Source organism: Delphinus delphis, chromosome 1 (assembly GCF_949987515.2).
Source record: "Delphinus delphis chromosome 1, mDelDel1.2, whole genome shotgun sequence".
In the NCBI taxonomy this organism is placed as follows: Eukaryota; Metazoa; Chordata; class Mammalia; order Artiodactyla; family Delphinidae; genus Delphinus; species Delphinus delphis.
The window spans coordinates 116,500,013-116,515,818 of record NC_082683.1 but is presented as its reverse complement, the minus strand read 5'-3'; the positions used below and the strand labels follow the sequence as shown (position 1 = coordinate 116,515,818).

The following is a 15,806-nucleotide window of genomic DNA, read 5'->3' as shown; positions in this document are numbered from 1 at the left end:
CACAAGCCGACACCATTTTGGCTTCTTATCACTCAGAAGATGGATCTCAGCCTCTTCACCTGATTCCATAAGAAACTTTTTTGTTTTTAAAGTCATTGGAGGTGATTCATGTATTTAGGCAGTTGAGTTGGGTTTTTTTTTTAATATTTATTTGGCTGCGCCGGGTCTTAGTTGCAGCACGCAGGATCTTTTTTTTTTTTTGAGTTGCAGTTTGCAGGATCTTTTTAGTTGCAGCCTGTGGGATCTAGTTCCCTGACCAGGGATCAACCCGGGCCCTCAGCATTGGGAGCACAGAGTCTTAACCACTGGACCACCAGGGAAGTCCCTCCATAAGAAACTTGATTGCACTCAAAATTCGTGAGGTGTCCGATCTTCCCTGAAAATCTCTAGCATCACCCATAGGGTTCGTATCATACAGTGCTCAAATTTTGGCTTGAAGAATGTCCCACCCACACTTCTTTATTCTAGGCTTTCTTCTGAATTTTTCCCAAATTGGATCATTTTCTCCATTCAGGACTTTTCCCTGCAGAATTTCTAATTCTTCACGCCTTTACTATGCAGAGAAATTTAACAGTTATCATTTGCTACCTGAGCGATTGTTTGAAGCCTATCACGACATAATTTCTGGACAAGATATGCCGTCATCTGATAAGAATTCTGAGGAACAAGACGTTTTCAGTGATGATAATGGAATATTGCTGCTGTTGCTATTGATGATGACGCCAGCTTACTTCCAGTGAGTGCTGCAGCAGTGAGCATGTCACCTGCACCAGGCCAAGTGCTTCACAGATGTTACTTTATTTAATCCCCACGAGAGCCCTTTAAGGAAGGATTATTATTATCTCCATTTTACATGTGTGGAAACTGTGGTGATAGAACTGGAATTTGAATAGAAATCTGTCTCACTCTAAAATCTGCTCTGTCTCTCATGCTCACGGCAGACTGTCATCACTAGTCTTTTCAAGTCTCCTCTCTTGTTTTATTATTTTTTACCTTCATTCACATTACCATTCTCTCCCCCACATGAGCACCCACTATATAATGTTTACAATCCTTTACACATGCACATACTTTCGCTTGAGAACTATTTTGTATTATTAATTTACATAAATGGTATTGTGTTTTAGATATTATTTTCTCTTTTAGAACAAAAGCCAGGGTTTAGAGGAATTTGCCTCTTTTTTTTTTTTTTTCCTTCCTCGATGATTGAGCTGAGACATCTCACCTCATCTTCTCTGGCCCTTGAACTGGGATTTACATCATTGACTCCCCTGATTCTCAGGCCTTTGGATTCAGACTAAATTATCCTCTCCTAGGTCTCCAGTTTGCAGACGGCAGATCATGGGACTTCTCAGCCTCCATAATCTCGTGAGCCAATTCCTCATACTCAACTTTCTCTCTCTCTCTCTCCCCCAGCCCCTGACAACCACCATTCTACTCTTTGCGTCTACAAGTTTGGCTATTTCAGATCCCACACATAAATGAGATCATGCAATATTTGTCTTTCTGTGTCTGCCTTATTTCACTTGGCATAATGTCTTCCAAGTTCATCCATATTGTTGTGAATGGCAGGATTTTCTTTTTTTTAATGGCTGAATAATATTCCATTGTGTGTATAATATATATATATATAATACATACAATATATAGTGTATATAATATAGTATATATACACATATATCACATTTTCTTTATCCATTCATTTGTTGACATTTAGGTTGTGTTCACATCTTGGCTGTTGTAAATAATGCTGCAATGAACATGGGAATGCAGATGTCTCTTTGAGATACTGACTTCACATCCTTTAGATATATATCCAGAAGTGGGATTACTGTTCATTAGGCAGTTCTATTTTTAATTTTTTTGAGTAATCTCCATACTGTTTTCCATAGTGGCTGCACCAATTTGCATTCCCACCAACAGTGCACAAGTGTTCCGTTTTCTCCACAGCCTTGCCAACACTCGCTATCTTTTGTATTTTTGATAACAGCCATTTTGACAGGTGTGGGGTGATATCCTATTGTGGTTTTAATTTGCATTTCCCTGATGATTAGTGACATAGAGCACCTTTTTATAATATATACCCATTGGCAATCTGTATGTCATTTTTTGAGAAATGTCTATTCAGATTCTTTGCCCATTTTTTAATCCAGTTATTGGGTTTTTTGCTATTAAGTTGTTTGAGTTTCTTATATATTTTGGATGTTAACCCCTTATCAGATACAGGGTTTGCAAATATTTTCTCCCATTTCACTCTGTTGATTATTTCCATTGCTGTGCAGAAGCTGTCGCTTCTTCTCATAGATGTACAAAGGAATAAAGAAACATGTAATATAGCCAACTTAGACTTTTAAAAAGCATCCAATTAAAAGCATTAAAATGATTGACCTGAAGTTGAGGTCAAAATTATTTTATTATACCTAGAGAACTGACTTAGGAATAGAAAAGTAAATGGGTTCTTCTCTTCAGAAATGCATAAATATTGGGATCTCTGAGAGTAGTGTCAGGCTGGGCTTTAAGAATGATCTAGTTCAATAATTCTCACTTTGGTCTGTAGATACCTGGGGGTTCTAATGACCCTTTAAGGGGCCTGCAAAGTCAAAACTATGTTTATAATAATACTAAGAGGTTATTTGCCTTTTTCACTAGGTTGACACTTGCATTGATGGCATAAAGCAACAGGGGATAAAACTGCTAACTCCAAAGCACAATTTAAGGCAGTGGCACCAAACTGTATGTTTCACCGTTATGTTATGCACTCGCAGTAAGAAATCAAAACCAAAACAAAACCTTGATGAAATCATTTTAAAAATTAATTTTATTAAATTTTGAGCTCAAAATATACATATTTTTAATATTCTGTGTGATGAAATAGGAAGTATGCACTTCTGTACTGAAGTACAAAGCCTGTCTTCATTGAAAGCTGTTACACAATTGAGTTCTGAGCTGAACCAGAACAAGCTACTCTTTTTCTCGGAATACCATTTTTAATTGAAAGAATGACTAAAACATTGGTCATTCAGACTTGGGTATTTCTCAGACATTTTCTCAAGAGTGAACAAAGTGAGTCTGTCACTTCAAGGAAAACATCTGACAGTAATTATTGCCAATGATGAAACTCAAGTTTTCAAATGAAAATTAGAATTTTGGGAAAATTTGTATTCATGATCATGATCTTGACAGCTTCCCAGTAAGTAAAGACTTTTCTGAAGATATTGGTGGTGATATTACATTCAATTTTTAAAATATTGTATATAGTGAGATGGTATCAACGTTTGAAAGATCTGTATAACTTTGTGAACAAATATTTTCAACCCACCAATGCATGGGTGAAAGATCTGTTTAAAGTACAAGAAGGACCAATGAATTTTAATGTAACAGAGTAAGAAACACTTGTTGCTATGGTTTCAGATTCCATAATGCAACTCCTGTTTAAGAAACTACCCCTTGTCGAGTTTTCAGGAAGCATCAAAGAAGAATATCTACAATTATATGAAAAGGCTCTTAAAATGCAACTACAAATCTATGAGGCGGGGTTTTCTTCATAAGCTTCCATTGAACTCTCCTTGGAGAGCAGAGATCATGTTAAATTTGTCTTCTTTTTTTCTTATAGAACCTTGCACAGTACTTTGCACATAAATGTCAAATTAAATGAAGGTGCTTCTGTACTGACAAAAATTAGCTGTCTTGTCTGGCTGGGAAAATGTGTGAAACATCTACAGTCATGTCTTTAAGGTTAACAAAAAAATGTTCACCAAATCCAAAAATAGTAAGGGTGTACTGGGGGCAATCTTTAGTAAGTTAGGGTTACTTGGGGATCAGTAAAGGAAAGAACTACTTCATACTGTAGGTAATAAACTTGGCTTCTTATTACTGCTAAGAAAAGACAATGGCAGAAAACAAAAAGGAATTTGAAGATGATTTAGAGAAATATATATATATATATATATATATATATATATATATATATTTAAGGAGGCCTAAATTCCTACTCTGAGAAGATTTTACAAATTAATAATTTAGGGCTTCCCTGGTGGGGCAGTGGTTAAGAATCTGCCTGACAATGCAGGGAACATGGGTTCGAGTCCTGGTCCGGGAAGATCTCACATGCCACAGAGCAACTAAGCCCGTGAGCCACAACTACGCTCTGAGCCTGCGCTCTAGAGCCCACATACCACAACTACTGCAGCCCACACGCCTAAAACCCATGCTCCACAACAAAAGAAGCCCGTGCACTGCAATGAAGAGTAGCCTCCTGCTCGCCGCAACTTAAAAAGCCCGCGCGCAGCAACGAAAACCCAATGCAGCCAAAAATAAATAAATAAAATACATTTTTAAAATTAAAAAAATTAATAATTATATCTACCTGTGTGCTCCTCCCCGATGGTTTCTCCCATTAGCCCCTCAGAGGTAACTACTATCCTGACCTTGGTGTTTCCATTTTTGTGCCTTTTTAAAAAGGTTTATCGTATGTATGAGTGAATGGTTAAGCAATATATTCCTTTGTATAAAGGGCATCACACCATATGGTATCTTCTGGGACTTGCTTTTTTCACTGAATGTTAATATTCCTGATATTCTTTTATGTTGCTACATTGTAGCTATGGTTCATTTATTCTACTGTTGTATAGTATTCTGTTCTGTGAAGCTAGCACAACTTATCCATTTTTCATTGGACAACCGAATTGACTCCAAAGTTTTGATTTTACAAATAGTGCTATTATGAACATTATTGTACTTGTCTTCTGGTGTACATGTACTCGGCATATATATCCAGGCATGGAATTCTGGGTTATAGGGTATGCAAGTGTTCGCCTTTACAAGATAATAGATGTGCTTTGTATCTAATGTTTATTTCAGAGATAACATCCAGTGTAGCTGCATTAGGACCTCTGTGGGTTACAGAATCCTAAACTGCACAGGCCATAAACCCAATCTAGTATAACAATTCCTTTTCCCACCCCCTCTCCAACTTCCCCAGGACAGGTAGAGACAGGTAAAAGCTCTCTCTCTCTGCCTCTCTGTCTCTCTCTCTTCATTCTTTCAGTTATGTTCTTGCCTTCCTCATCCCTGATGATAACAGATTCTCTCCCTGAGGCTTCCAAGCTGCTGACCAAATCTGGGCCCCCTGGGGAGAATCTGGAGATTTTGCTGATGCCAGACATACCACTCATCATTTAAGGTTCAGCTTAATTCCCATCTTCTTCAGGATGCCTTCCCTTATTATGCTGACCCAATTCAATTCAATGAAACAAAATTTACAGAGAGTTTAAATATGCCTCATTAAACTAGACACCAATGAGTCAATGTAGATCAGAGAGCTCAAGGAGCTCTCAAAGTGTTCACCCTCTAGTGAACAGAAATAAGATAGTAGAAAATTAAAATGCAGTGTGACGATAGAGGTCCACACAGACACATGGATGATGAGTACAGAAGTGAGACACTTAGTCAGCTGCACCCACTTCTTCCTTTCTTGATCTCGGTGAGCTTTTATTGTCTGGACATGACTTCCTTATTTAGCATGAGCTTGCAGGATGCATTCATGAACATGGTACCATTAGCTGAAATCAATTCCATGTAGAATGGTTATAACATAGTATCTTTGGAGATCCAACATAGTCCACTGGCAGTTAAGCTTCCACTTTGGTCATCCACCAAATGACGTATCTCTGGTCATCATTTCTTGCAACTCCCATTCATACAGTTGTTAATCGATCCTCTCACGCTGCAGTGATATTTGTGGACTTTTACCAATTTCCAGTTTCTTTCTCATCTTTCCACTTGAAGGTGTTAGGAGCCACCATAAAACTGGCATTTTAGAGGGAGCTAGGAACCACCATAAAACTCAAATTTTAACATCCAGCATGATTCTGTTCCTTTATTTCTTTGTGGCATGTCTGGACCGATCACAGGTACATATTTCGTAAATCTCTGTGGGTCCAAACTATACACAGAATAAATGGCACAAAGAAAAAGTACACTGGATAACCTCATACCACATGATTTAGGAGAAACGTGGTAGAACGCTCTTTGGCTGAGGTCATGAAATGGTGTGCTAACTCACTGACCAAAACTTCCTGTAGAATCTGGCAGGCTAGCTCTCATTGGCTGAGAATACACAATAGCAGTCCAAGCATAGAAAATAAAGTATTACTATGGTACCAAAATAGATTTATGTATATTTTTAAAGAAAACTATTTCAGAAACGGATTAAAACAAATAATTGCTGCTCTGGCATTGTTCTACTCGATCACGTGTTTCTGAGTCCACTAGGATCCTATGGGAAATTTTTATATACCCTGCTTTAATTGTTTAATGGGTAGGAGTATTACTGACCCTCCATCCCAAATTGTAAACTTTCTATAGACAGAGACACTGTCTTATGGGTATACTTAACATAGCATCAACTTGGGCATGTAGCAGAGGCCAACAAAATACCAGCACGTAATTAATATTTGCTGAATAAGGCTAGGAGGAGAGAATAAGTAGAAGAAGCAAAGGTCCACCCCAGAGTCCAACACCTCCATTAGGCTGGGGTTTCCCAACCTCAGCACTATTGACATTTTGGACCAGATAATCCTTTGTTGTGGAAGGCTGTTCTGTGTATTATAGGATGTTTAGCAGCATCCCCAGCTTCTACTCACTAGACACCAGGAGCACACCCTCCCTGCAATGTAACAATCAAAAATTTCTCCAGACATTGCCAAATGTCCCCTAGGGTGGGGAGGGATTGCCCTTGGTTGAGATTGCTGCATTAAATCTATCATCTCATTGCTTCTCTTTCAATCACCAGATTCTGGTCTGGGCAACAGAAGGCAACTTCTGGTCTAGAGAGAGCAGGAATATGTTGTCATGTTCAGGGAGATATACAATTATAGCTAAACTCTAATTACCACTTTGTACACGTTTATTTATACTCACCTATCCCTGTTAACTCTAGCGAAACACTGGGCAGCTTGTAAAACTACTTATGCTTAAGTATGGAACAGAAAGAGGACAACTAGAAAGAGTTGGATTTATTGGGGGTAGTTGAGCAACACGGCAGGTGAATTATTTACTAATATTTGGCAGGATCCTTTGTGGCCTGAAGCTTCAGGTGGCTGGACAAGTCCCTCAGCTCCATGACCAGGTGACCAAGGATGACCCTCATATCCTGTATTTGTTTGAGGAGAACACGCATCTGGTGATGCAGATGGGGATCTGGGAAGTGCAGAGGAGAAGAGGAGCCCAGATCCTTAGAAGAAGGGGTGGGCAGTGGAGGCAGAGGCCCAGGGGGCTCCGTAGAAGTAGTTTCTGGAGCAGCTGATTTCTGAGGAGCTGGATTCAAGGTGGGGGGTGCAGCAGAGCTGGAGGGACCTGGATTATGGGATAGGAGACACAGACAAGAGTGAAGTCTGACTCTGGCCCTACCCTCATATTCCTGGTCAGTCTTTCTTATTCTCTGAAAATAGCTGTGGGGCCCAATGGCAACAAAATCTTGAGGACTCTGGTCCAAATTTGAATGTGAAGCATACTTACTTCTGCTTGAAAATCTTGCACAATGAAGCCTCATCATTAGAGGACTATGGATATTAGCCAGTTCTTCCCCTTTCAGTCTAATTCCTTACAACATGCATGTGGTAACTGGTCCTAGGTCAACCTCTTATTGTATATGCCATTAGTGTAATTCCTTACCCTTGTGCCAGCCTTCAGTGTTTTGAGGACACCTCTGCTGGCCCCTCGAGTCACCTCCTCTTCAGAATGAGCATCTCCCATTCCTCCCATTATTTTCCTTCTGACATGACCCAAGCGCCCTCACTACCCTGGACACCTCCTCTGGGTATATTTCAGGTCAAATGCAGCCTTCTTAATGGGGACTCCCAGAATTGAATAAGAACTCCAGACTACTTCGTCCTCACAGTAGATACTATATTCCTACAAATGCCCAGAGGTCATGTAGGGAGTGTAAAGTCTATGGGGAAGCAGCTGTGGAGTTGGCTCAGGTCTTCGTTTGATGAGGTATACACCACAGTCTGAGGGAGAAGTTTCCTATTTGTGCTTTCTTCCATCACTAGGGACTCTGGCTTATGGTTCCTGCCTCCCATGTGTCCTTTCTTAACCTGCTTACACTGAACCTTAGCTCAAAAACCCAATTGTCCTATTCCCCCCCTACCCCTGCCTTTTCACACACACCAGACATATACACACTAACTCACCGTGCACCCTGATCTCCAGCTTGGGGCTCTGTTTCCAAACTTGGTTGTCCTCAGTGGCTGCTTCACACCAGTAGGACCCAGAGTGTGCCTCTGAAGCAGTAGGGATCTGGAATTCTGAGGAAGGGCCCCTGCTACGCACTGTCCTGCTGTCCTTGTAGAAGGAGAAGAGGAGGTGGGCAGCTGACCTCTGCAGGGGCAGCTTTGTCTGACAGCTCAGGGTTACCGGGCTTCCCTCTTGGGGCTCAGCTGAAGGTGTGGCTCTGAGAACCGGGGCTCGAAACAGTTCTGGGGGAGAGATAGGTGAGGAAGAAGAGCTCAGCCATCCTACATTCAGGTGGACCCATAACAGGCAAAGACCCCCAGTCACACTTTCCTTCCCCTATTTCTATCGGGAAGGAGTTCTCTTAGAGAAGTTCCCATTTGAAACTTTCAAGTCCTATCTCTCTTCAATAGACAGGACTAGAAAAGATCTAGAGATGGGCACATCTGACCGTAATCCAGACGCCTAGTCAGTGAACATTGGGAAGCATAGAACTGTAGGACAAAGCAGCAGGAAACATGCTGAACTTGGAGTTGGGCTAAATGACTTGAAAAGGCAATGCTAAGATGCTGCCCCTTTTGAAGCCCAACTTGGACATTTGTCAGCAACCTACTCCTTAACCCTTCAGTGACCTTACCATCTCCAGTGAAAGACATTTCTGGTCCCTCTGTCTCTCCCCACCTGCCTCTGCCACAATGACACGGCCTCTAGCTCTTACCTTGAACTGTGATAGCCACAGGAGATGCCGTTTCTGGGCTCCCAGGACCAGGGCTCCTGAAGATAGCACTGCAGTGGTAGTGCCCGCTGTCTGCCTTTCGCGCCACGGCAATGGAGAATTCCTTGTTAGGTCCAGGGGGACCCAGGGCTGAGCCATCTTGGTAAAAGGTGACCTGGGTCAGTGGCCAGTCTTGCCAGGCCTGGCAGCGCAGAACCAGAGGGTCTCCCTCAAATATAGGCCAGGCTGGACTTTGGAGGATCAGCCAGTCTGCGGTCCAAAGCAAGAGCTGAGTGTGACCCACTGCCTTCCTTGGGAGCTCCCTCAGTGCTGCCCACAACAGACCACTCTAATCTTTCTCTGAGGGGCCAGGTAACTTTCACCACTGGTTGGGAGTATGGAACAATTTCTCTAGGGCCTAGCACAGAGGGCACCCTGGCTTCTTGGGCTGAAGATGGGGCAGATGGTATCTCATCCCCTGGCCAGTTTCAGGGGGCACCTTCCTGAGTGGGCTGTGGGGCTGAAAGGAGAACTTTGGCAAATGGGAGAAAGACCTGGCCTGCACTGGTCAGTCCTTCCTGGGACCTCACCGTAGGACACAATCAGATGGAAGGGTTCACTGAAAGTGTAGCCCTTGACCTGGAAGTCGACTTCCCTTGGGTCCGTCAAGTCATCCTCAGTGTGGCAGCTGCCCTCCTGGGTGCTGACAGGTCCTTCGCACTGGAGCGCCTCAAAACCGGCAGCTGGGGAGGGCATGGTCCGAGAAGAACCAGAAAATGATGCTGTGATTGGAGAAAGAGGACAGGAAATTGCTTTCCACAAGAGTTCCTCCCTCTCCTCAGGGAATTATATTTTTTAGAGTGGAATAGGAAAACATCAAAACATTTTTTCCAAGAGACCCATATGGATCTCTCGGAGGGATACAGCTGACTTGATTCGCTGGCTTCCAGGTGCTGTCAGTGAACGGACTGTGGTTTGAAGAAGGGGTGCGGGGGAGAGAATGGTGAACTCACCAGCATGACATCCAGCTGCAGTGCAGGAAGCCAGAGGCCAAAGACAACGAGGACCCCAGAGCCGGCAGACACAGGACAGGAGGGAAAGGGAGATGATCAGATTCTAACATTTGTTGGGTGTTTACCACATACCAGACACTGCCAGCCATGTTCACACCTTATCACACAAATCTTGCAAGATTTCTAGGTATGTGATTTCACTCCCATTTTATAAATCTTAAATGAAACAGGTTTAGAAAAGTCAATTCGTTTACCCCCAATTTAAAAAGAGAGTAGGGAGTGGAGCAAGAAACTCAGGTATGTCTGAGTCCAAAATCAGTGTTCTTTTTACTTCATTGTTCAGACATGATCTACTTTAGTCTTCAGACCTTCCTTGGAGACTTTCTTCCAAATTTTCATTTCCCCAAATTCACTTGGTTCTTCATCCTTGAACATGTTATCTACAAACTAGCTTTTAGTATCTTCTTCCTTGCTCCCCCTTTCAGGTCTTCCTTTTTCAGCCATCTCTAACTTAATGTCCTCTGTCCTTTGAACTTTCCCTGGCAACGGTAGAGTCCATCCCGTGTCTTTCTCTCTACACCTGAACCTCTACTCTCAGTCTGTACTGGTAACTATGGAACAATTCTTTCTTTGCTTGGGGTTGAATAGAGTTACAGATTTCTCACCACATGTCTCCTCAACCTATCTCTTAGTTCCATGGTTGACCAAGGCAAGGTAAATTTCTCCCATCTCCACGACTGCTTCTTGTCCCTCATAATGCCTCTCCTCCTCTTCTGGCTCCATGGTCATTAACATGTACTCAGTTATTCACTCTGTCCTTTCCTATCCTACTTGCTTTTGTTCCCTTCCACTTCCAAAGGCCCAGGACTCTTCTTTGACCTTGTAACCTCCCTTAGCAAGGCCCCTCTCTACTTCCTAATTTTCATTAAATAGTACCAAGTACTTTCTTTAGATCCTCTCTCAGCTCCCTTCACCACTCTGCTACCCATTTTCAGTTCCTCCATTGTCACTCAACTAGACTCAGCCTCCTGTCTTTTTCTAAAATAAAATACTGTTGGGCTATCGGGCACTTTCACTCAATAAACTATGTAGTAGTTGTTATTATTCTCGTTTTATGGATAGGAAAACCAAATTCAGAAATATGAAAAGTGACTTTTTCAAAGTGGCATAGAGCTGGTAACTAAAAGAAGAGGGGCTTGAAAACAGAGCATCTGATTCCATGTCTAGAGTTCTCACAACAATACCACTGCTGTATCTTAATACAATCACCCAGTCCTGTCTCTATGAGTTCAATAAAACAACTCTTGTGCAGGGATAAAGCAAGTGCTGAGAATTCAAAGATAAATAAGAGAAAGTTAAAAAACAAACAAAAAGGCATTGTCCCTGCCTACAAATAACTCTCAGTTCAGTGGATGCACAGGCATGGGAAGAGATTGTTTCAGCACAAGGAAGAAAGTAATATGAAAGAATTATCACAGGTAGCCATCAAAGCAGAGAGGAGGGTTCAAGGAAGATTTCCCGGTAAAGATGCCACCTAAGCTGAGTCTTTAGGGATGCCAAGAGTCTGTAAGTGAGAGAGGAATAGGGAGCAATGGGGAGAGCTCATTTCAGGCAGAGGTAGCAGTATGAGCAAAACTTTGGAGATAGGTAAGGGTCTGGTGTGTGAATATAAGCAAGTTGGGATTTATTAGAGAATAAATTGCAAGGCTCAAAGGGTGAGAGAAGAAGCTGAAAAGTTTTAAAAGATGCCAAGTTACGGTGGACCCTTAATGCCATGATAAGTATCTTAGGCTAGCAGACTTGGATTTTAGAAATCACTCTGGCTGCAGAGTGCAGAATGTATTTCAAGGACATAAGGCTGAGATATGAAGATTAGTTAGGAAGCTGTTGGTCTAGCCCAAGACAGAAATGATGAAGGCTTGTCCTAGGATACCGTTAGTTATGTTTCAGGGAAGAGACGGGCTCTAAGACCAACTTAGAAGGTAGACATTGCCAAACTTGATAATTGATCATGTGTAGAGGATGAAGGAGAAGGAGGAATCTAGGTTGTCTCCCAAGTTTTTGACCAGGATATCAGGGTGGATACCATTAACTGAGATCAGAAATAGTGAAAGATGAAATTAGGAGAATTCCCTTGTGGCCTAGTGGTTAGGATTCTGGGCTTTCACTGCCATGGCCTGGAGTTCAATCCCTGGTCAGGGAACTGAGATCCCACAAGCCCGCAAGCAGTGTGGCACAGCCAAAAAGAAGACGAAATTAGGAGAGGGAGGGACCAAGAGGACAGAGCTCTGGTCATATTGTGCTGAGATACCTTGAAACATACAGGTAGCTATGTCTTGTGCAAAGCTTGATGTTTGAATGTGAAACTCAAAAGCATGATTAGGGTTGGAGATATGACTTAGACCTCTTAATTATAGAGTTGTAGTGGTAAAAATTATACAGACAAATAGCTTACTAAGGAGACTGTAAATTAAAAAGTAGGGAGGCAAGGATACAACTGTAGAAAACATCAGTCTTTAAGAGAAAGAGGGACTTCCCTGGTGGCGCAGCAGTTAAGAATCCGCCTGCCAATTCAGGCGACATGTGTTCAAGCCCTGGTCCGGGAAGATCCCACATGCCGCGGAGCAACGAAGCCTGTGCGCCACAGCTACTGAGCCTGCATGCCACAACTACTGAAGCCCATGCACCTAGAGCCCACACTTCACAACAAGAGAAACCACCGCAATGAGAAGCCCGTGCGCCAGAATGAGGAGTAGCCCTCGCTCGCCACAACTAGAGAAAGCCCATGCACAACAACGAAGACCCAATGCAGCCAAGAAAAAAAAATTTAATTAATTAATTAATTAAAATAAATAAATAAAATTAAAATTTTTTTAAAAAAAGAGAAAGAGAAGCCACCAAAGGGACCAAGCGAGATACATGGAGTACAGGGAGAAGCCAGGGGAGTAGAGATTGCCGAGGAAGAATAACTGATCAACAGTGCCCAATACAGAGAAGCCCAGCAGGATAAGATTTTTAAAATGTGCAGTGTTGGGCTTCCCTGGTGGCGCAGTGGTTGAGAGTCTGCCTGCCAATGCAGGGGACACAGGTTCGTGCCCCGGCCCGGGAAGATCCCACATGCCGTGGAGCAGCTGGGCCCGTGAGCCATGGCCGCTGAGCCTGAGCGTCCAGAGCCTGTGTTCTGCAACGGGAGAGGCCACAACAGTGAGAGGCCTGCGTACCGCAAAAAAAAAAAAAAAAAAAAGTGCAGTGTCAGTATAAAGGTCATAGCACCCTGACCAAAACTTCCAGTGGAAGTTTCCAGTGGAAGCCAGACTGCAAGCATTGAGGAGTGAGTGAAAAGTGGGGAAGTGGAGAAAGCAAGTTCAGACTACTCTTTCAAGAAATTTATCTGAGAAAAGGAAGAAAAGAACTGAGATGGTAGCTAAAGAAGACATCATAGTCAAGGGGACTTTTAGGATGGAAAAACTTTGAAGATTTTTATATTCAGAAAGAGCCATTCAGTCCTGCACACCAAACTTGCTTATACTATCCTTCTTATCCCACCTGAACACGGCTTCTTTGGAGGGCTGAAGTTAGTCCCTGCTTCTTTCCTGGGTCTTTTCCCCAAAGTCAGGAATATCTCCATTTCCACACATTCAAAGATTTTACTTACCCAGTAGCATCTGGGCTGCCCAGAGCATAGCAGGAGAAAAGTAGAAGACCCCAGCCATGAGGACACAGCCCAGCTTCATGGTGACTGTGTTTAGGTCCCCTGCAGCTTCTAACACACTGATTTTCTTCAACACGATACCTCTCAAATTAGAAAAGAGGAAGTAAATCTAACTGTCTGATCTCCTTTCATATGGGACCTATTTTAAAATTTTATTTATTTATTTGTTTATTTATTTATTTATTTTTGGCTGCGTCAGGTCTTAGTTGTGGCGCGCGGGCTTCTCTCTAGTTGTAGTGCGCAGTCTCCAGAGTGCGTGGGCTGGGCTCGGTAGTTGCGACGCACGGGCTTAGTTGCCCCGAGGCGTGGGGGATCTTAGTTCCCCAACCAGGGAACAGACCCTGCATCCCTGCATTAGAAGGTGGATTCTTAACCACTGGACCACCAGGGAAGTCCCTGGGGCCTATTTTCAACTTTGCAATCAGCTTTCATCCTTCAGATTAACCAGGTGGGTTCCAGCATCAATAGCACCCTTAGGGTTGTGGATGAAATGATAGCCCTCTCAATTGTTCAAAGATTCCCCCATAGAGTTCAGAGACCTTCCAAAGCACACAATTGTCTGATATCCCACCAGCCTTCACAAACTCTGGAAAAGGTCAGTACAACAATCATCCGTTTCACTGATGAAATAACTGGGGACAGGAGGCAGGAAATTGCTTGAAGGCTACCCAGAAAGTCACAGGGAGAGCAATGGTGAGAATTCAAGTGTCCTGCCCTGTCCTGCTCCAAGCCTTACATGTTTCTAGTAACCAGACTACAGCAGGACAGAACGGGGAGGAAGATTGGTAATGGCACCAAATTAGATATCAGATTAGTCCCCTGGTATAATCCTACCATCCAAAGCCCACACAAATTTGTACATAAATTTTTCTAGACTCATACCTCAACTCTCTGTTTCTACAGTATGACTAAGGCTATTCAGTCTCAGTGGAAATCTGAGTACAAGGCAGAGAGAGTCTCCTGGGAAAGAGCAGAGGGAAAAAGAAAGTCGATTTCCAGAGGACCTAGCAGTAAGCCCAGGCCTCAGGCGCGTGACCAAAGTACAAACCACTGATCCTGAAGAAATTAGAGACAGAAGGCATCCGATAGCTTGAGAAACCTGAGGAGGGTCAGGAATAGGGGCAATATGGAGGCCACAGCATCTCTCTTCAGTTCCAGGGTGCCTTATGGGAATCATTGTCCCTGCCTCCGAACGTTTGCTGTTTGACTGAGGTCTCCTCAATGGCAGGGCCCATGCCTTTTTTCACAGGGACCACACTCCTCTCCCCTCCCCATCATAATACCCACCAGGCCCTCAGATGGTTACTTGGGGATGAAATGAGCCATCATAAATGAGAGAAGGCAGTCCTGCCTGAAGGCAGAAGGAGGGCCAGCGTGACCCTTCAACCGTGCAAAAACCACACGTCAGAACAGACATATTAGCAACGGAGGCATCAGAGAGTGGATACTTCTCGATCTAAAATAAGAATTTAGAATAAATTTTCCATTATCTGAGAGACAAATGTTTTTGTGCAGGTGGCCCCGGGGAATCTGGTGAGAGTAGGGGTTGAATATGGGTGTGAGGGGAGGCAGTGAGGCAGTACGCCTTGCAGGTGATGTGATGTGATGTGAAAGAACCAGCAGCCTCAGAAGAGGAAGAGAAGTCTGGGCCAGACCTAATGAAAATGAAGAAAATGAAATGTGTTTAGATGGACCTCCACCCCCTAAAATATAGACTCTCAGAATTAGGTCTTTAAGGGGCTTGCAAACTAACCCCAGAAATCTTTTCCTTCTCATGCCACCCCTTCTCCTTAACTGTCCCTACCATTGAGTCGTACCTGAATAGAGGCTCTCATCTCTACGTACCGTCCTGCATCAACTCTCACAGGATCCTACTCTCAAAATGGAAAGCAAGAAGGTCTCTGAACATACGGAATGAAACTCTCATGTTCTTTACACTGAAATTTCTCCTAAGCTTCTAGAAAATTTTACTCACTTGAAGCTTGATCCATGAGCTATTTAGAACAGATGTGATTCACTTGGAAAAGAGCAACACTGGGTCTGTTACATGCTTATGGAGTCCAACCTCAGTTTCTTGAGTTAGTTCTGGCATCAAGATCACCCCAGAATTTTCACAGGGCAATGGGGCAAG

At 43.0% G+C, this 15,806-nt stretch overlaps 1 protein-coding gene across 1 annotated transcript; it reads right to left on the bottom strand.

Annotated features, from left to right (window-relative positions):
* Positions 1 to 7,057: 7,057 nt before the first annotated feature.
* FCRLA (Fc receptor like A) lies at positions 7,058 to 13,697 on the bottom strand. Its single transcript, XM_060033089.1, has 6 exons — positions 13,619 to 13,697; positions 9,964 to 9,978; positions 9,541 to 9,732; positions 8,954 to 9,220; positions 8,196 to 8,480; positions 7,058 to 7,356 (listed from the first exon to the last, which is right to left on the bottom strand). Exons 1-6 carry the CDS (start codon positions 13,695 to 13,697, stop codon positions 7,058 to 7,060), a joined length of 1,137 nt encoding a protein of 378 aa, XP_059889072.1.
* Between the last annotated feature and the right edge of the window lie 2,109 nt (positions 13,698 to 15,806).

What these genes read in the sequence shown, in the direction of transcription:
- FCRLA (XM_060033089.1), bottom strand. Translation starts at nt 13,697, where the DNA reads ATGAAGCTGGGCTGTGTCCTCATGGCTGGGGTCTTCTACTTTTCTCCT. An exon ending in CCATCTGATTGTGTCCTACG is followed by an intron (nt 9,221 to 9,540) that starts GTGAGGTCCCAG and finishes TTTGGACCGCAG; the next exon opens with ACTGGCTGATCCTCCAAAGT. An exon ending in TGTGGCTATCACAGTTCAAG is followed by an intron (nt 8,481 to 8,953) that starts GTAAGAGCTAGA and finishes TCTCTCCCCCAG; the next exon opens with AACTGTTTCGAGCCCCGGTT.